This window comes from Ovis canadensis, chromosome 8 (genome assembly GCF_042477335.2).
Source record: "Ovis canadensis isolate MfBH-ARS-UI-01 breed Bighorn chromosome 8, ARS-UI_OviCan_v2, whole genome shotgun sequence".
Classification (NCBI taxonomy): Eukaryota; Metazoa; Chordata; class Mammalia; order Artiodactyla; family Bovidae; genus Ovis; species Ovis canadensis.
The window spans coordinates 67,245,199-67,266,629 of NC_091252.1; the positions used below are offsets into that span (position 1 = coordinate 67,245,199).

General features: G+C 39.8%; 1 protein-coding gene across 24 annotated transcripts in view; it reads right to left on the reverse strand.

The window, feature by feature from the left end:
• Window positions 1-21,431, reverse strand: part of EPB41L2 (erythrocyte membrane protein band 4.1 like 2) — a 210,822-nt gene that overhangs the window by 52,336 nt on the left and 137,055 nt on the right. For all 24 annotated transcript variants that reach the window (XM_069598420.1, XM_069598428.1, XM_069598426.1 and 21 more), the window contains exons 5-10: window positions 16,063-16,105; window positions 9,983-10,058; window positions 7,908-8,126; window positions 6,251-6,338; window positions 1,883-2,035; window positions 1,290-1,387 (exon numbers count right to left, since the gene is read on the reverse strand). In XM_069598420.1, coding sequence (XP_069454521.1) covers window positions 1,290-1,387; window positions 1,883-2,035; window positions 6,251-6,338; window positions 7,908-8,126; window positions 9,983-10,058; window positions 16,063-16,105 — 677 coding nt within the window. The remainder of the gene's footprint in view (window positions 1-1,289; window positions 1,388-1,882; window positions 2,036-6,250; window positions 6,339-7,907; window positions 8,127-9,982; window positions 10,059-16,062; window positions 16,106-21,431) is intronic.

Here is a 21,431-nt window from a genome sequence, read left to right on the forward strand (position 1 = left end):
ATACCAGAAATGGTTCTAAGTTTGTTTCATGTGGGCTATACCGTTCACTTTTCAAAGCAACCCTATAATGTAGGTAGTATTAATTACTACCACCACATGAATGATGAAATGGAGACTCACAAAGGTTGAGTAACTTACCCACAGTCACACACCTAGGATGTAAAGGGACAGTATTAGACCTTAAGAGTACAGAGCAGAAACTTTAAAGATGAAGGGTCTAGTACACAGCTGTCTAGACTGCAGAGATAGGAAGCTGAAGCAAGGGAGAAAAGACCAGCACAGCACACTTCGCTAAGAAAAGTGATGTTGAAAATCATGCCCATGAATAAAAGTATGACAGAAGACAGGATGAAAGCCACAGGAGGCTGCTAAGTCTAAGGAGATCTTCCGGTGTTTTTTTGTTTCTTTATTTTTAAGGGAACAAGACACGCACATACTTATTGTCCAAAAAAGATGTCAAAGGCACCCACTGAAGGGCATGATTTGCAGAATGCAATCCTACATGAGGCATGGGATGAAGGCAAAGGAATGACTCCTCTTCCTTGAGACAAGAGAAAAGTGAATGAAAGAGAGGGAAATGATGCTTAGTTATACACAAGAAGAGAAGATGCATGAAACCAGGAACACTCATGACCCACAGTGTCTACTATCAGCATACCCCATGATGGAGGGCATCTGAGCAGTGGGGCAGGGGGCCGAAGAAGACCATGCACATTTGTGATGGTGGCCCTGAGGATCCAGCCAATGCAGGGAACGATCGCTCGGCAACAGCATCAATCCACAGGGCTGTGCGAGTGTGTCTATGAGAGTAGTCATGCTATTGAAAGTACTGTGTGGCAGCACAGGTATAGAAATGATGAGATCAGGACACAGGATTAATCCAGAGCCAGGAGACTAGAGGCTGATGTACAACAATGACCAGGGTTAAGGAGGTTAGAACACTCCTGACAAACTAGCAAAGGGGCAGGTCCAGAGCTGGTTTTGTTGGGGAAGAAGTGAAAGCAGAGGGAGCTGGTAGGAGCAATTAAGTGAAACCTAAGGTGTGTGACAGCAGAACAGCCAAGGTGGGAGGGTAGAAGGAAGGGCAACTGGAGTTTTGGACCATGGCACAAGGTCAGTTCTAGGCCATGAGGAGCATGGCCAGGTGACAGAAACAGACACACAAATGGGGAGCTCGCAGAACCGTCAAGGTGTGGCTGTGTCTGCCACTCTATCCACGGCCACCGCCTCGGATCTCGAGGGTACCCAGAGCTGCTCACGTGAATCCCAAGCTGTCTTCTCAAAATTACCTGTAGAAAGTATGGTGTTCCACACACACCTTCCATAGCCTTTTTGCCGCCCGATGGTTTGGCAGCTTGAAGCCAATGGTGCTCTCGAACTGTTCCAGCTAGAATAAATCCATAAGACAAATCAGCATCAGCATGTTTCCTTAAGAACTGATTCGAAGCTACTAAAAATCATAGGCTCAGATATCTCACTAAAAACTAATTGTTCCTCTTGAAAAAAAGGCAAATATCAACCACTGACATAAACCAGCTATCCTTTAATGTCCGCTAAAATTCATCTTACCATCTGCCCATCCATGGATCTCACCCACTTAGCTGATTCTAAAGAAAAATGAATCCCCATGGTGCGGCAGGCACATAGTACTTTCTCTTTTCTGTGAAATTGTAGCTGATACTTGTTTTCTTACCAACAGGAATATATATGCAAGTTTATCATCAAAACCCTGACTTGATTTTTTTTTTTTAACCATGGAGGAATAAATAATAGTTCATTTTCTTAAAACTCAATGGAAAAGGATTCTGCTAGCTCACGGCCATAAAGGAGAACACTGACAAAGCCCAGTTAGATATGCCCAGGGCTACGTGACTTTGCTTACCTCTGCTGGCCTAACTTTAATGTAGAAGTTACTGCGCTTATAGGAGATTTTCAAGATTTTCGGCCAAGCGAAGCGATTGATTCTCAGCCTGTCTTTGTAGATGAGGAGTCCATTAGCACATACACCCAGCTTGATGTCCACGCCTTCTGAGTCCTGACAAGAGAAAGCCATTTGACCATGATTAAAGCTGTGAAAGTTATACAGGTTGGAAAACCTACAAACTCCCATGATCAAGAATGCCAATTTAACGGGTCTGTATTTCAATTTCAGCAACAGAACACGTGTTAATAGAAGCAGTAAGACACATCACACGTCTTAAATCTAGATACTTCACTTGAGGGGCCAGATTTTAGGTACAGCAACATGACTCCAGGATGCAGTATTCTTCAAAAGGCCTAACTCATATGTTCTCGACCTTGGCTGCAAAAAAACCCAAACTGGAGGAAACAGACCTTGATTTAGACATCCTGAAGCTAGGGAGATAAAACTTGTTTTGTGGGAGGCTATTTCAGCTCCGGACAGTGTGTCAGCCTGCCCTAAGGTGCAGTCAGCCATTTTACTGTAGGCACATTTATCTCAGATGGACTATGCCAGCTAATGGCTGTTAAATAACGCCTATATTCTGCAAAACATTAACCTCTCAGACAGTTTCTATTCTAGGCTGACAGTGTTGAAATCTCTGAATTCTTTCAAGCAGTTTTCCAATAACTCTTAAGTGCTGACATCTAGTTCTCATTACAACATTCCTTCAGCTGGCATATTTCAAAGGATGGTAGACTATTCTTAAAGTTATTAATACTGTTTTCTTCCCTCAGTGTTTTAATTTGAAAAAGATAACCATCTAGAATAATCTTCAGCCTGAAAGACATTTTTAAAAATCAAATAAATTTACAGACAAAAGTAAAAAAAAAATTGTCTCCTCACATTTCAAGCAGTGTTGGAAGACCTAATATATATAATACTCAAGGATCTTTAAGAACTAGATCTCACTCAAGATATGAAAAATCATTCAGAGATATTCACATATTCAGAAATCATTAATAACATAAAAAATTCTCACAAAATATGCTAAAACAAACCTCATACAGTCTAGGTTCAAGTCAATAAAGGTGTAACATTTCAACTGTCTTGTTACTGAGAACAATTAAATGCAATTTTTATCTGTTTTTTAAAAACAGAAGTACATTACTAGGTAGGGGTGTGTGTGTCTGTGTGTCTGTGTGTGTGTCTGTGTGTGTCTGTGTCTGTGTGTCTGTGTGTGTGTGTCTGTGTGTGTCTGTGTGTCTGTCGCTCAGTCATGTCCAACTCTTTGTGACCCCGTGGACTGTAGCCTGCCAGAGTCTTCTGTCCACGGAATTCTCCAGGTAAGAATACTGGAGTGGGTAGCCATTCCCTTCTTCAGGGGATCTTTACGACCTAGGGATTGAATCACGCTGCAAGCAGATTCTTTACCCTCCGAGCCACCAGGGAAGTCCACAGTGCTAGGTAGCTGATGCCAACTGTATTCACCACTGTGATATGTGAATAATTAATGTATATAAATAATGTCACATTAAACCATCTGAACAGGTTTAAAAATCTCATCTATCAGGTGCTTTTATTCACCAATATCCAGACAGTCACAGTTCTCTCTAGGAACAGAGTGAAAGCTGGAGTGAACCAGTCACAGGTACCCAAGCAACATGGCACAAGACACAGAAGATGCATTTGCTCAAAATATCACTGACCAAGGCCACAGGGAGCAGGCCGGAAGATTGCCCAAGACAGCATGTTCTCTGCACGAAGAGGGAGGCAACCTTCATTTGAAACATTCAACAAAGCCATCACTAGTGTGAGGTAATCTTTCAACAGGACACTGAAGCTATTTTATCTGACTTAAAAATAAACACAATCTGGATCCAAGTTAATCAGTTGATTTTCGATTATTCCACACATTGTTTTAGAATTATCAGTATCTGTATGAACAGAAATTACAGATAAAGAAGCTGAAGGGAAAAAAGTCCTAGTTCTCCATGGTTGACTTCTGCCACTCAGCAACAAAGTCAATAAAATAAACTAATAAAAAGGGAGCACTTTCCTTCCTTCCTTCCATCCGCTGTGCTTACTGCCTCAGGAAGCCGGCCTATGAGGGACATCAACAGGATCCCACGCCCACCGACTTCCAATGGGTTCAGCCAATAGGAAGTTCTCAGATAAAATCAGAGAGGAAGAAGTTGGAAAGGTCAGGGGTTTTAACACCCAGACTCCCTCCCTGTGTAGTCCCATCAGGGTGCCTCTGTCCTTGACAATCGCAGCTCCTGTCAAGCCCTCTTCACACAGATCTCTCCCCTGAGTTCTGACAGCTACTCTCTGCCTAACCAATCCACACCCAGAAGGTTAGGAGAGCTGCTGTTAACAGCTCACAGGTATCATTCTACTCTTGTGGTTTCTGTCTGTCTTTGTCAAGAGCCCTTTTATTCAACATCCTCACCTTGTCCTGACATAAGTGTGCTGTTAAAAACTCTTTTGACAGTAAAATATTAATTAAAAACTTTTAAACATGATCTCAAGGCAATGAAAAATGTATAAACACACAAAACTTTAAGCTACATGAAAAGTGTTTTTAAATTGCTACAGATTTTTTTTTCAATGAGCTACAAATATCTTGCTCATCAGGTATTATCTAACAAGTCCACTAGATTATATATTGAATAAATGCATGTTATTCTGACTTTTCTAAAGTGATCTACTACTAACCACACAGTAAGAAATGAAATTATAACAAAACCAGCAACTTTTTAACTTTTCTAACATCAGTTCAGTTCAGTTGCTCAGGCATGTCTGAATCTTTGAGACCCATGGACTGCAGCACGCCAGGCTTCCCTGTCCATCACCGGACTCCCAGTGCGTGCTCAAACTCATGTCCATCAAGTTGGTGATGCCATCCAGCCATCTCATCCTCTGACATCCCCTTCTCCATAACTTCAAAAACAAGAATCCTGAAACCTTCCAGGATTACCATCTAAAAACTGGTTTCTCACTAATGATCAACAAAAGCAGCAGATGGAAGATTCACGTGTGGCAAGAGTAACAGGGTTTAGAGGAGACATGGATCTGGGGGGCCTTTAGGATACCAAATCTGCTCTTTCCTCCCTCCCTTAGTTCTGTGTGTCTGCTGACTCTGCCTGTCCCCATCATACAGAGAAATGAAGACACTGACACAAGACACTGAAGTGTGGAAAAGATCTGTTTCAACTCCTAGCAGGATGTATCAGCACACATCACACAGATGGGACTACTTTACACTATGTGGCTGCAGGCAACAAGCCAGTTAGTGTAACAAGCCATCTGCATTCTGTTTTATGTAGTTTTTGTAAAAACAAAAACATCCAAACCATAAATAAGATAGTATATGTGGAAGTGCTTTTAAAAATTAAGAGTATACAGCATTTAGCAGTTAAAAATGTTACTGTCAGAGACTATTTACTAACATGGAGCAGTGTTTTCTAAGAGCAAGTTAAAAAAATTACAAAATAATACTCATAGTATAATCCCATTTTTAAAATGTGACATTGCTCAGATTTTTTTTAATAAAACAAGAAAATTTAAAAAAAATATTAACAGTGCTTGTTTCTGCATAAACTGATTTCAGTCTTTTGATATTCTGTTCACCTCTATTTTCTATGATGAATGTGTATTTCTCTCGTAATAACAAAAGACACAGAGGAAAAGCCAATTCTTTGCAAATATGAAGTACTATTAACACAAAAGGAAAAATTAATAATCTGAGGCCAAAAGAGAAAGAATATCTTTGAGTGAGGGGCTTTCCTAGAGATTTCTCAAATCCTGTAACTCCTATAACCTGCACTTTCTAACGTGGAAGGATTGGCAGGGTGTTTTAAAAGCAGGTAACAATAGGTTCCTGTCTCATGTTGAGTTGACACAGGACATATTGCTCAAAACCAAATACATCTTTCACCTTATCTTTTGTAACCCCAACCCCACTCTCCATCCTGACTCTCCCTACTACCTGATCATGAAAACTAGGATCATTAAGTAGATGTTTTTCAGACACGAGGCAGCACATGGCAGAGCAAAAGCTCAGAATAAAGACAGGATGGGCAGTAAAGAAGACTGATCAGGTGAGTCTTACAGTAAGTATATATGAAAAGGGATCAACTCATAACATTGAGAAAAGAAGGAAGAATACGGGGGAGAATGAATGGTCCTGCCCCACAACCAGAAACCCCAAGGAACTATTACAGAGCCCCTCAGGTGAGGAGGAGTAGCCTTTGCTAAAAGTGAAGTAGGCTCGTTTAAAACCAAAGCCCTCTCAGAACTTTGGTCAATAGACCAGGAAGAGGCACCTCCCCATCACACTCCCAGTACCTTAGCGTGGTGCAGGTCAACGCCGTACATGGAAAGCCTCTTGGCATTTTCTAAGAACTGAGAATCAGCTTGTGCTGGAGATAAGCCCCTAAGGATCAAAAGAAACAACATTATCTTATTGGTGGATGCAAAGCAAATATAGCCAAAACGGGGAAAGGAGTACCTAAGCTTAGAGTTTAGGATGAAGGGATTGGTCCAGCTAAATGCGCAGATAAGGAGGAAACAGGTAAGAAGGCTCAACCCTCAACCTCCAGCGATTCTTTCTTGTTGTTGTTCAGTCACCATATTATGTCCAACTCTTCAGGACCCCATGGACTGCAGTATGCCAGGCCTCCTTGCCCCTCACCATCTCCTGGAGTCTGCCCAAGTTCATGTCCATTGCACTGGTGATGCCAACCAACCATCTCATCCTCTGTCACCCCCTTCTCCTCCTGCCCTCAATCTTTCGCAGCATCAGGGTCTGTTCCAATGAGTTGGCTGTTCACATTCTCAATAGGAACCTACTCATTGCAAAGAGGTGGCCCTCCACCCTTCACCCTTTTTATCTTAGAAAGTTGCTTTCATTTTTTTTCTACCAGGGAAAAAAACCAGCTGTAATGGGTACAATATAAACTAACTTTAAAAATAAAAGAATATAAAGTCATTGTGTCTTTCTGAATAGACAAATTCTCTCCTAAATTTTATTTCACTAGGATTGATCATACTAAAGATCAGAAGTACCTGTACTTGATTTTATAGCTCACATACCCCAACTAAACAAATCTTAAGCTCCTAGAAAGCAGGCTTTCATTAATCTTCATTTTCCCAAGCACCTGATATTTCAGTTTCAAATTATATGATACATGTCTACTGAACAAAATTGGAATAAAGTTAAGAAAATATTTAAAGCCAAATATTGCATTTATTTTTTTAAAGACAAGTCAGTGAAGGTGGTCTGTTAAAAGCCTCTAATCTCTGAAATTTCCTTTCAAGTCATTTCAATCAAATTTTTTGAAAAATTCAATTTTGCAATATGGGACAAGTTAGAACTTGGTCACTGGGAGTTTTAAAAACTTGTGCTTAAGAAAGCCATTTGTTTTCACACAGAGGTAAACGTTCTCAAAGTGTAACATGGTATTTAAGTAATTAATAATCCTCAGCTAAACCAAAGTCATCTTCTGTGGACAGAGAAACCAACTGTAGATTCATTCCTTTTGGGCCCACTGCCACTCACATTGCTGATTCAAATCCTGATGCTTCATTATCTCCTTGGCTTTCACAAATATGGTGATGAAAACAATTAAAAGGCAGAAGAAACGCATAATAAACGCCAAACAAGTACACATGTTTGTGTCAAGGGTGCATGTGTGCACACGCACACGTATATGAAGGGAGAGGACTGGCAGAGGGCAAGGAGATGTCACAGGGAAATGTATATTTTTCTAATAAATGGAAACAGTTAAACCCATGAGCACAGTTCCTCGTATTATAGTCATGAAGACAATAAAAGGATATCTCAATGACTCAACTCAACTCAAGTTGTCTTGACCAGTCCTAGGTGAAGCTTCACAAGGGCAAAGTCAGTCCTGTCAGCTATACTCAAATGTCTAGCCAGTGCTAAGGGAAGCCATTTGAACCCAGCACAGCCACTGTCTCCCCAGTAAGCAGGCCTACAGACCTGTGGGTCTTATGCAGCTCTGCCACCTTCTCTTCCAGCTCTTTTGTCTGGGTGGGGGCAAACTGGAAGTCGCTGAGGTCATGACTGGCATGCTCTTCTGGGTCATAGTCCCCAAGTTCAGCCTGTAGCGTGTAAGATCCCAGGAGGGCATGAGTCACAAAAGAGCAGGGCAGGCGACCTGAGGCAATGTCCTGCCGGAGCTGAAGGCACAAGAAGTATCTGTGAAGAACAGGGAAGAAAAAGTAGAGAGAACAACTAGTCAAGATTGTAACACTCATAATTCCGATATTCCTTTGAAAAGAAATACACAATATGGCACTCTTCAAATCCAGAGCAAAAAGTCTTCTGTAATAAGAAGCCCGTCTTCCTCCACAGATTCCTAATTTTGTGACTTATTTACAGAAACTGAATCAGGAGGGCAAAGTAATAGATGGAAATTCTGAACTGCTACTTTGGCAACAGTGTATTTTTACTATTACAATAAAGAGTTTTGTGACTGCAGGTGAAATTCTAATCACTTAGTCTCCTTGGATTTAAAACTAATCAAAATTAGCATGCCCTTCAAAAGTTGTAGAGATTAATAAAATTTAAGAAATAGCTGCAGTTTTTAAGCATTTGTAAGAAAAGCTAAGGTCACCCACCCTTTATTCTCTCTACCCTTTTCATACTAATTTCTTTTCCTGAGATCCTTTAATAATAATTACAAATTAGTCTATACCTGGAAGCCTTCCCCTGCCCATTTACCCCATCCGAAGAGGCAACTAATTCAGTTTACAGTAGAAAGGGCATGAGTTTGAGAGTCAGGCAGAGCTATTAATTTACATGCCTAAGACTGACTACTGGTCTGTAAAATGGGAAGAACGTCAATTTCCCTTTGAAGGTAAGGGCAAAAAATTGGATAATATAAATAAAACATATGGCATGGTACCTGGGAATCAGTAACTAGTAGCCATAATCATAACATTATATCATTCCAGGTTCCAAGTGGATTATTATGCAGTTATAAAAAATACTGGCTTTTACTAAATAACATGCAGAAACGTTCTTTATACTCTGTGAGGATCTGGGTTGGGGAGGGAGGGTATCTTCCTATCAACTCTTTGTGGTAACATTTTAAGACCCAATTTCTACTCTTAAATGTAACTACTTGCAAAGGTTATCATCAACCCCATCCAACAAAATGACAGGATCCTCCCTCCTTCCTGAAGATGGTTGAGAGACTGCCATTCCTCAGGGCTGCCAGCTTCTTCCTGTGGATTCTTTTGCCTGGCATGAGTGTCACGGCCCTGCCCTCCTCTTGCCTCTACCCAATGCATTCAAACAGACAAGCCGCTTCTGGTCCAGGATTCTTGTTGAGTTAGAGAACATGGCCCAGTACATGCAATCAGCCATCCCCCAATTCAGTTACACCTGTATTACACCCTAATCTCCTGTCAGGCAGGGCAAGGACTCTGTTTATCATTATCATAATCCCATAGTAAATGAAGTACTTATGCTCCTCAATTTTCTAGCAACGACAAGTGCTCCACAATTTTCTTAAGGATGAAAGTCAGCTCACTATCACTGTAGGCATGGGGTTCAGGACAGGGTGGAGGGGGAAACTGGGCTGTCCAGGGAGGAGGGCGGGGTTGGGGGTGAGGTGAAAAAAAATCATAGTTCAATAGAGTTCCAAAAATAAATTGTAAAAAGTTTGTCATTTTTTTGCCTTTGCATCACCTTTGTAATATAAGATTATTACACAGGCACACATGGGTTACACAATAAAAACCATCTTAGTATTAAAATTTGAAATACTAAGTACCAGTAATTTTTGACAGTATAACATAGGAAACAAAACTGTTGCAATTAAAAAAAAAAATCCATTACTTGAATATAAGTGGGGAATTAAAGAAAAGTGAACAAAATTTTTGAAACTAGAAACATTTCAAAGTATTTTGGAATATTCACTTCCCAGGAAACTTCTAAAACTCAAAAATAAATATTTTTGTTTTAATGGTGAAATTACTACCATTCCCTCAGGGCATAGAAATGAGAGCTGTAAGTAAAGAATCATTTTTAATATAAACATAAAGTACCTGGTGATATCTTCAGTCAACTGAGAAGGATCAGGAGGATAAAACTTCACATTAAAGCTGAACAGCCAAGGAAGACCTGTGATTATTAAAGATTATGATTATTTATCTGACCAACACAATGACGATTTACAGATAAACCTTAAAGGTCAATCGGCATTCATATAGTATAGATCAGTCCCAGCATAAATCAGTTTGGAGAATTTTGGTTTTTAATTTAAAGAAAATATCACTGACAAAGCAAAACTGAAGTAAAAAATAAAAATCATTTCCATAAATAACCCATCATTAAAGAATAATAAGGTTCATTTTTTTATAAATGTTCACTGGTACCCTCACATGTGAGGTATCTTTACATGGTGAGCTAGAATGCAAAAATTTTAATATAACCTTCACATAATAGTTTAAGATCTGTTTTAACCACAGGATCTCTAGATGCCACACTTAAAAACAAAAAGAAATCTAGGATTTCTACATTGTTGGGGTTTCAGATGATCAATGTAACCATTCGAGAAATGATTAATGGGCTATTGGAGAGAGTAATAAAACATCATAATACTTTAAGATAATAAAAGTATTTCCCAGGTTTTATAAAGTAGGCTTAAAAATATGCATATATAACATATACTTTGCTGTAGTGTGCCTAAAGAGTAAATATAGTAAGCAACCATGTCATAATGACTAACAAAAGTTAAAACACTGCTATCTATATTACCAGTTAACTAATGTTTATCATGCTTCAGATGGCTTTAAAAACAAATCAACAACAAACAGACACACACAACTCTGGGGACAGGGCAGGTATTATTTGCCAAAAGGGATCAAAATAATTGCAGTGCCCTGAATTTAGAGTTATACTCAAAGTTCTGGTATTTCCAAATAAAACCCCAAAAAAAGGTGTGTGTCTGTGTGTTATTTCATACACTATTTGCAAGCTTTACAGTTGCTTTAACTTTGGACTTGAAGGAAAGTTCTCTTGCTCCAGGGGTCATTTTGTTCTTTTCAAATGTACAGAGAACAGATGTACAGACACAGGGAAAAGGAGCGGGTGGGACAAACTGAAGGAACAGCACTGAAATACAGGCATCACCATGCGTATAACAGGTAGCTAATGGGAAACTGCTGTAGAGCACAAGGAGCTCAGCCTGGCGCTTCTGCGGCAACCTAGAGCGGCAGGACGGGGTGCGAGGGAGGTTCACGAGGGAGGGGCACGTGTGTACCTATGGCTGATTCATGTTGATGTACAGCAGAAACTAACACAACATTGTAAAGCAACTATCCTCCAATTAAAAATAAATTTTTTAAAAAGTCAATGAATAGTTATTGAATGCCTACTGTGAACACACAGCACCACATAGCACCCTTGCTGAGTTTGGGCTGGATATATCATTATTCTACTAATAAAGTCAATCCTGCTGAATTTAAGGAACAGATTTTGCTTCCCTCTACACATTTAAAACATCATAAAAAAAGATATGGAACTATTTTGAGTATTAAGAAACATGCCATTTTTTGGCCAGCAGCACTAGGTTGGCCGTGATACATATGTACTTGTTTGAGGTCATTCTTAACCCATAATTAAGCAAAGTCATCACAGGATTATCATATCACTTTTTAATGGATCCTTATTTACTTATCTTCTAGGTATTAACACTAGCACATGCTAATCTGGACAGACAACAGGAATAAGTTTCTAATAAAACATATTTCAGGATCTATTTTCAATTTTATAGTTGATAAAATGCACTAATAATGGTAAATTTTTTGTTTAGTTATATACTATTGATATTATCATTTCTACTTAGCTACATAAACTGTATGTCTAGCTATGGATTATTTACATATTAATACAGGCAAGCCTAAGATACATACACATAGTCTTATGTATCTATATGGTCTTATTTGTGTACATTTGAGAAAATAAAGATTTTAAGGCAATTTTTACACGGGAACTGATAGGTTGTTGGTAGTTAGTGTTAGTTGCTCAGTTGTGTTCAACTCTTTGTGACCCCATGGGTTGTAGCCCCTAGACTCCTCTGGTCCATGGAATTCTCCAGGCAAGAATAATGGAGTGGGTTGCCATTTCCTTCTCCCGGGGATCTTCCCTACTCAGAGATCAAACTTGGGACTCCTGTATTGCAGGCTGATTCTTTACCATCACATAACCGAAAGAAAGGCAATGCCAAAGAATGCTCAAACTACAGCACAATTGCACTCATCTCACACACTAGTGAAGTAATGCTAAAATTCTCCAAGCCAGTCTTCAACAGTACGTGAACCATGAACTTCTAGAAGTTCAAACTGGATTTAGAAAAGGCAAAGGAACCAGAGAGCAGATTCCCAACATCTGCTGAATCATCGAAAAAGCAAGAGAGTTCCAGAAAAACATCTACTACTGCTTTATTGACTATGCCATAGCTTTTGACTGTGTGGACCACAATAAACTCAGGAAAATTCTTCAAGAGATGGGAATACCAGACCACCTGACTGCCACCACCTGACCTGCCTCTTGAGAAATCTGTATGCAGGTCAGGAAGCAACAGCTAGAACTGGACATGGAACAACAGACTGGTTCCAAACAGGGAAATAAGTACGTCAAGGCTGTATACTGTCACCCTGCTTATTTAACTTCTATGCAGAGTACATCATGAGAAACACTGGAATGGATAAAGTACAAGCTGGAATCAAGATTGTCAGGAGAAATATCAATAACCTGAGATATGCAGATGATATCACCCTTATGGCAGAAAGCAAAGAACTAAAGAGCCTCTTAATGGAAGTGAAAGAGGAGAGTGAAAAAGTTGGCTTAAAACTCAACATTCAGAAAACTAAGACTATGGCATCTGGTCCTATCACTTCATGGCAAATCGATGGGGAAACAGTGACAGACTTTATTTTCTTGGGCTCCAAAACCACTGCAGATGGTGACTGCAGTCATGAAATTAAAAGACCTTTGCTCCTTGAAAGAAGAGCTACGACCAACCTAGACAGCCTATTAAAAAGCAGAGACATTGCTTTGCCAACAAAGTTATGGTTTTTCCAGTAGTCATGTATGGATGTGAGAGTAGGACTATAGAGAAAGATGAGCGCCAAAGAATTGATACTTTTGAACTGTGGTGTTGGAGAAGACTCTTAAGAGTCCCTTGGACTGCAAGGAGACACAGCCCGTCCATCCTAAAGGAAATCAGTCCTGAATATTCATTGGAAGGACTGATGCTGAAACTCCAATACTTTGGCCACCTGATGTGAAGAACTGACTCATTGGAAAAGACCCTGACGCTGGGAAGGATTGAAGGTGGGAGGAGAAGGGGATAACAAAGGATGAGATGGTTGGATGGCATCACCGACTCAATGGATATGAGTTGAATAAACTCCAGGAGTTGGTAATAGACAGGGAGGCCTGGCATGCTGCAGTCCATGGGGTCGCAAATAATCGGACACAACTGAGCGACTGAATTGAACTCAAAAAAGATTAATGTTTACCTGTGTTAGTTGTCTCTTAACTGAATAAAAAATCATAGCAGAGACTGGCCTAAGATAGAATAAACAGTTCTTCTGTCCATTTTAACACAAGCAGAAAGAAAGAGGTAAAACTTCATTTCCTCAGCCTACTTTCATGCTCAGGACGGTACAGAATTTCATTCAGGAAACCAGCTCCAATAGTTTGGAAAAGCCAAATCCTATGTGTTACTATTATTCCTCTTGCTAAACCACAAGGGTAAGTTCTGAAATAACTCTTTAAAAGAAAAAAGAAAGGAAAAAAACCATCACAAATAATCAAAATGTAAGACTGTGATTCATAATCAGCAAGAAAGTCTTGCCCTCTGAAAGTTAGGATAGCTCCATGACTCTGAAATGAGTAGCACATAAAAATAATCCAACAAAAGCCAGAACAAACCATAGGAAACAAACTCAAAAGAACATCAATCATGTTTCACAGGTTATTCTGTTCTGTCCATGGTCTGGGTCACTTGGCAGGTCTAGCTTCATAGAAGTCAAAGAACCAAGCACCTGTATCTTTTGTGAATTCATGAACTTTGTCGAGTTTTAACAACTGTAGAAAGGACTAGAAAAAGCTCCAAAGCTTTCTGGTACAGTTTCTTACATAATGTAAGCATAATGTATCTATGTCTAATTACTTCTTTTCTTTATTCTCTCCCTTTTCTATTATGGACCAAACATAACTGTATAAAACATCAAGCTGATAAATGCAGGACAGAGGAATGGATGGAAAGCCAAGCGTGACAGTCAAAAGATGGGGTGACCCCAGATGACATTAAAAGCCCCACAGCCTGAGAAACCCATCAGGCCCTCAGTCCTGAGCAAATCAGGCAAGTTACTCTAACCAAAGATATTTTTAAAACATGAAAAGAAAGATGAGTATACAAGGAGAGGAAATGGGAAAAAATAAATTATACACTCAGAGTGGAAACGGAGAGTACAAAAGGAAAGAAATGACAGGGAAAACTAAGCAAATGATCAATAATTTGAGAGACAGAGAGAAAGGAATGAAGAAAACAAATGTGGAGAGTCAAAACTGAGACAGAAAGTAGATGGAAAGAAATAGAAGGGAAAAGCAGAGATGTGTTTCAGTGTTTTAATGCTGGGAAGAAATACGTAGGGAATAACAAACAAGAAGGGAAAGGAAACCAACAGTACCGAGGGCGCCCTGCAGGCCAGCACCCAGGGAAGCAGCTTCTGCCTGGACGACTCTGGGGCCTACCATCCAGAGGGCTAGGAAGAAAGCTGTTGTCCTGGTTAAACATTCCAGCTGTTCGTGGCTCCCTGCCTTTTCTGCTTCAGTCCCTCACAGACCCTGAAGTAAATGAAGCAGCCAGATCCTCTATCAGAGATTCCTGTGTGGTGCTAATGATTCCTGACGCAGATATCACGAAACCAGTCACGGGAGGGGACTGAAGCTGGTTAGAGAGAGACACATCAGTCACTTAGGGAGACGACAGCACAAACGGGAAAATGGAAGACAGGGACAAGCAGGACCAAGAACAAACCCAGACTCAGAGCACAACAAGCAGTCCAAGGAGGAGAGAAGGCAAACACCTCAGAGGGCTGGAAGGATGGCTCTATATGATCTTCACCCCTCAACCCCTCACTCCAGGACATCTAGAACAGGGTATCCACGTGCCTCTGGGGCCAGAGGTCGGCTTATCAATTACACTAACTTGCTGCTGCTGCTGCTGTTAAGTCACTTCAGTCATGTTCGACTCTTGTGCAACCCCAGACCCCATAGATGGCAGCCCACCAGGCTCTTCTGTCCCTGGGATCCTCCAAGCAAGAACACTGAGTGGGTTGCCATTTCCTTCTCCAATGCAGGCATGCATGCTAAGTTGCTTCAGTCGAGACAGACTCTGTACAACCCCATGGACAGCAGCCCACCAGGCTCCTCTGCCCATGGGATTCTCCAGGCAAAATATTGGAGTGGGTTGCCATTTCCGTCTCCGAAACTAACTGGACACACTACCAAAATCAAAGTAGACAAAGCAAGGGTAACATTAGGTACATTTTATATAAAAAGGGCAAGTTACAGAAGAGTGGCTTTCCCCAGAAATAAAGAACAGGTGTTGTTTCACAGTGGTAGACATTATGAGGAAATATTTAAGACTAGGGGTCTAGAACCTCTTGACCGGTAGAGGAGTCCCTAAACCACCACCAAAATAAATAGTCATAATTCTACAAAATATGAGTTTCAACTTGCCTGGCAAATCCCATGGACAGAGGAGCCTGGTAGGCTGCAGTAAAGTTGGACACGACTGAGCAACTTCCCTTTCACTGTTCACTTTCATGCCTTGGAGAAGGAAATGGCAACCCACTCCAGTGTCCTTGCCTGGAGGATCCCAGGGATGGGGGAGCCTGGTGGGTTGCCGCCTATAGGGTCGCACAGAGTCAGACACGACTGAAGTGACTTAGCAGCAGCAGCAACTTGCTATATGATATGAAAGCAAACTAGAGTCTATCATTCTATCACTATCTTATTCTAGCTTACATTCCTATGAATTTTACTAAAGACAAAAATAGACATCAATATTAACTTAATAACTTCAAAAGTATGATGATCTAATACTCACTTCGCAGCTGTCTCTTTATTTCTTTTGCAGGATCTAGCCAGTTCTGCAAGGGGAGAAAAAAAGGTTACTTAACCCATAAGAAACAGTCTCCATAGTCCAAAATGAAACAGTTGACAGTTCACGTACTTATTTAAGTATAAACTTATTTTAACAAAGTCCTATGCTATTAGCATTCCACTAGGTTTAGTATTGATTTGTTTTTGAAAGTGTATGTGTGTGTTATAAATAAAATATTGAAACAATTTAAGGTGGATCTCTTGGGCTTCATTTTCTAGGATGTGAAATCAAAACCTACCCAAATGAGGAGACATAATATATCTACATATAGTCTTTATTTTGCAGTAGAACAAACAGCAAACAGCGAGCAAACAGCCCCTGCAGACACTGAAATGATAGCTCAGTCAAGGACAATGATGAGCTCTTATTCATGAAGGGTAAAATGTGAATTGGAAACCAGTGATTGAAAGCACATATACCCCAATCAAACGCAGTCATCTCAACTCCTAGTGCCAACTCCTCCTTAGACTTTTGCTTTTCCCTGCCACTGTACAAGGCCATGGAGAAGCACGGTCAGACTGGAACTGGTATTTCCTGTCTGGTCTTCATGTAGTATCTTTTAAAACCTTCATTCCAAGTTAAGCGTCACAATCATAAGGAACTTCTTTCTACTTCTCCTTTATTTCCACACTTGAAGAAAATTTAATAAGATTCTAGGAAAACACTGTAATAGCTTAAAGGCAAAAAAGACCAAATTTGAACTAGTAGGTTCAAATCATTTAAGGACATTAAATATTTGTCTTTCAAATACACAGGTGAAAGGTGTATCCAAAAAGAATTATATATACATATATACACACATACATGTTTATATATGCTATATGTTTATTTTTTATGTCTTCTATTTTATCAAGTCATTATTAAAGTTTACTTTATCCTCACTAATAGAACAATTACATTTTATGAGATATATTAAAATGATTCAAATAAGTGGCTTTACAAAAAAATGTTTCATGCATTCTTAAAAGCATCTCAAATAATGTATTATAACATTAGTGTTTTAAATATTAATAGAATTTTATTTGCATATATAAAGCAAACAGTTAAAACATTTATCATTATAGAGAAAATTATAACCTACAATCTTAACAATACACTGAATGTGTGCAAGAGAACATCATCTTACACAGTATTAAGTAGTAGTAATAACAGGATGCTTTGAAAGCAAAAGCATGAGTCTTACTATGCCATTCAGGGCTTACACTTAGGGCAGCAAGGATCCAAGGTGTGCATGGCTCTGTTCAAACACTGGTTATATTCAACCCTCTCAACAAAGAGCTACCAAAGCTTGGGCTAAGTCTCACAGGACTGGTGGCCCAGCTGTGCAGCCTGCTGAAGTGAAGGGCTTGCGGGACCCCCTCATGGTACCTCCAGTGCTGTCTCAGGGGGCAGCTCTCATTCTGCCCGAGAAGACAGCCTGGCATTCAGCTTCCCAGCCCTGCAGCTGCTGTCCACTCAACAGCTGGCTCACAAATGGTGGGCTCTCATGAGGCACAAGAATGAGAAAACACATCACTCAGTCCCCAGCCCAGCCCGGGGAGCGGCTGGGGGAGAAGAGGGAAGGAGGCCTCAAAGTGTTGTGGCATTTCATCCAAGAAAGCAACCACCAGAGCGAGAAAAACTGAATCAGAGACAACTGGTGCCAAACTGAAAAGGAAAAATCCCTCAGAACACGAGCACAGAGAAAGAAGAGAAGGGGGAGGAAAAACGACTGGTCTCCCAGGCCTAAACAGACCCTTCCAAATCCCCAGCTTCACTGTGTGACAGTTGGCAGAGATGCCTCCCATGGAACAAAAAAAAAAAAAAAAAAAACCACCTCTGTTCTCAGAGGAAAATGGGGGAAGCAATACCATCTCCTGGGACTCCCAGGAGTAACCCTGTGCCCCAGCCATGTGGCACCGTCCACTCCCACCTGAAGCACCAAAGCCATGGAGAAATAACCTGACAGTTTCTGTACAGCATGGGGACAGTCAATACCAGCTCCACAGACCCAGGAGTATGGCTGACAAGCTTCAGCGCACCAGCCAGCCACTGTCAGACCGACTCACTCTTGGGCCACTTTCCACCACACTGTCAGGCACAATATTAAGGTCAAAGTGGCTTCTCTTTATTTCAGAGCCCATTCAGAGACTAAGTGGGCAGAGAGTTCCTCATGTGATCAAATAGGGGCAGCAGAGTGGACTCCTTGCATCCACCAACCTGGTTTGCCCCTTGCTCACCATCAATTAACCACGACTACTTCCACACTGTGAACTCCACTCCCACAAGGAGTAAGGAGGTCTCTGCAAGGCCAAGAGAGACCCCCCATTTCCTGTATCCTTCACAGGACTTGGCAGCTCCAGGCAACCAGTTTAAGTACTAAATTAAGACATTATTGACCAGAGACGTATTAACGTCTTCTGTTACCTGAATGTTACTCACTGGAAACGGTTCAATATTTACTTACACAACAAATCGCTGGCCACCGGTGTTAAGTTTCTGCAAAAATACCCCAGTCAACAATGAGCTAATACCTGCAGGTGAGTACCTGGCCTTTGTTGGCCTCCTCCTTCCTCATGCTATGGTCATCTTAAAAGACTACAGATTATTTTTCTTAGGTTCATTTTTATTTGAATAATTAGCTTCAATGAGTCCTTCAATCATGATGACAGGGATATAATTTTACTGCCTAGAATCATGAGTTCATAAAAAACCAAAGTAAAAACAAAGTAAAAAACCCCAAAATGCCTTAACATGACTTATTCTCTGCATTATCAATTACAAGGAAATAGCAGACATAAAACTCTTTAACAAAGAAATAATAAATTCTTGGTTTTGATACTTGAGAAGTGCTGGGTAGATCAAGAAGCAGATGCAAAAAGATGGGACAAGCCAGAGAAAGACAGGAATGCACACACGTGCACACACCATGACCGACTATGGTGCACCAGTCGCATTTTTTAAAGATTTGGCCGCCACATGGGTTTTCAAATCAGAACTACGTAGAGCAAAATTCTGGCCTCCCACCAACTCTGTGATCTTGGGCTTATTAGTCTTCTTCTTTAAGCCTCAATTTTCTAAACTTTAAGATGAAGATCACATCATCTACCTCTTGGGGTTCTTCTTTTCAAACATTCATTCAAATGTTTCCTGAAGAGTAAGGACACATGCAGACTTTATCCAATGCTTTTAACGTAGATGTTTTCTGGCAGTGATAAAATCAAATTGGCCTATCACCTTTCTGTGTATATCCCTTCTCACGTAATTTTTTATTTCCAAAGGTGATGTATTATATATATTAAAGAAGTTAATATTTATCTATTTCTACCCACAAAAAGTTAATAAATCAGACTCTGGATTAAAAAAAATATAGTCTCTGCAGTCATGGTCCAGATGAGATAAAAAAATCAGACCCCTCCCTCCTTAGAGAATCCTATCACAGGCTTCCAACAAAAGTAAATCAAAATTAAAATGTGGTCCTAGAATGTCTGTACTATTAAAATTACCTTAATGAAATCAAAAGTCTATGAATCAGGGGAAAAAGTGTTACATCTCTGTCTTCATTAACCTTTAGCTGAAATTTGACATTACAATCAGTTATGAATGTAGAGGGGAAAATTCTGGCTACTATCAGCAGTGTTCTTAGCTTTGTCACTCATAGGAATCAAAACTTTTTCCACAGCACATTAGAACAGTTGCAGATCTTAAAATATCATTTATGCTAATTAATATTTTGAAATCACAGTAAGGGTTAAATATTGATGATGACTTCATCTCAATTTTTAAATTAATATGTTAGAATATTATTTACTGCTTTCCTTCATAGACCTGTTACTTTATTATAATCATACATTTCAAACTGCTCTGAGAAGCACCCCATATACAATTTTACATAAAATTATTAATAGCTTAAATCATAAGTCTTATGATTGAAAGAGGCAGTAGACTGGAAAGAAATTCCAATTATTTGTCAATGTTAACCTCTCATTCAGTGTTTAAAACTTAAATTGTGAAACACGCTGAATTATGAGTAATGAATACCAAATATTTTGAAGTTGGCAATTAGCCCACTGAATAAAACTACTTCTTGAATATAAAAAGAAAAAAAAAGCAGTACATAGAATTCACTAGACTATCAAAGGACTCTAACACACACAAAAATGTTAAAACAAAAACGTACCTTGGAAGGTCATAAAAAAAACATTTTTTTTAAACTAAGCAGCACATAGCTATACACGTTCTTTTCTTTCACACTTAAGTCCTCCTGCCACTTAATTAGGAGAAGCTCCTTAATCCTTGTTGTTGTCGCTAAGCTATGTTTGACTCTTTTCAACCTCATGAACTGCAGCACAGCAGGCTTCCCTGTCCATCACTACCTCCCGGAGTTGGCTCAAATTCATGACCACTGAGTTGGTGATGCTATCCCAACCGTCTCATCCTCTGACATCCCTTTCTCCTTGCCTTCAATCTTTCCCTACTACTCTCTTATCCACTACAAATCTGAGGCTGTAGGACAGTTTTGATTAATACCAAGTCGTCTGTCATTTCCCTATAAGATTTTCAATACTGAGTCTCAGAAAAGTGTTAAATAAAGTGATTCTCATCTATTTTCTAACAGAAACACCTAGATCCCAGAGTGTTTCAAAATGGCTAGTCATGCCTTAAAAACTGGTGCTTGTCAATTCTGCCAGTGAGAGAGATTAAAGTTAACCCAACACACACCGTATCACCAGATGGTAAAGAGTAATTTTGTCTGAAATCTGCATTTTCCTTTAAGAATTTCTAGCACTGAAGCAGATCTACTTTACTGTACATACCTCTGTCTAAATTAAGTCTAATAGTACACTGCCATCATGCTGGTGTTAACAGAAACGTTACAGGCCTTCTAAGCTACAATGAAACACTCACTATGCATCTGGGAGAACGTGATTCCAACTCCTATCTGTGGTATTATAAGGTGTATCCAGATTGAATATAGAATTTTATTAAAGAACAGTTTGTATATGACAAATAGTTTAATACTAGAATTTTTAGTTCTAGTTTTGGTGGGGGGAAGGAAATGGTCTATCAGAGAAATGCATTAATCAATTTTCATAAATTTAGCTGTGGATATCAGCTACACTTCAAACAAGCTCCTCTTTCAATATAGCTGGAAGCAAAATGACAATAAAATCCCTGGGCCAGATGCCAAATTCTATTAACATCAAAAACTCAAGACAGTATTTTCCCTTTAAAGACAATCCAAAACTCTTAATGATGGTTCCACTTAGACATGAATACAAGAACTATATAGACTTGGAATTCTGTGTATAGAAGAATAACACATTGCTTGA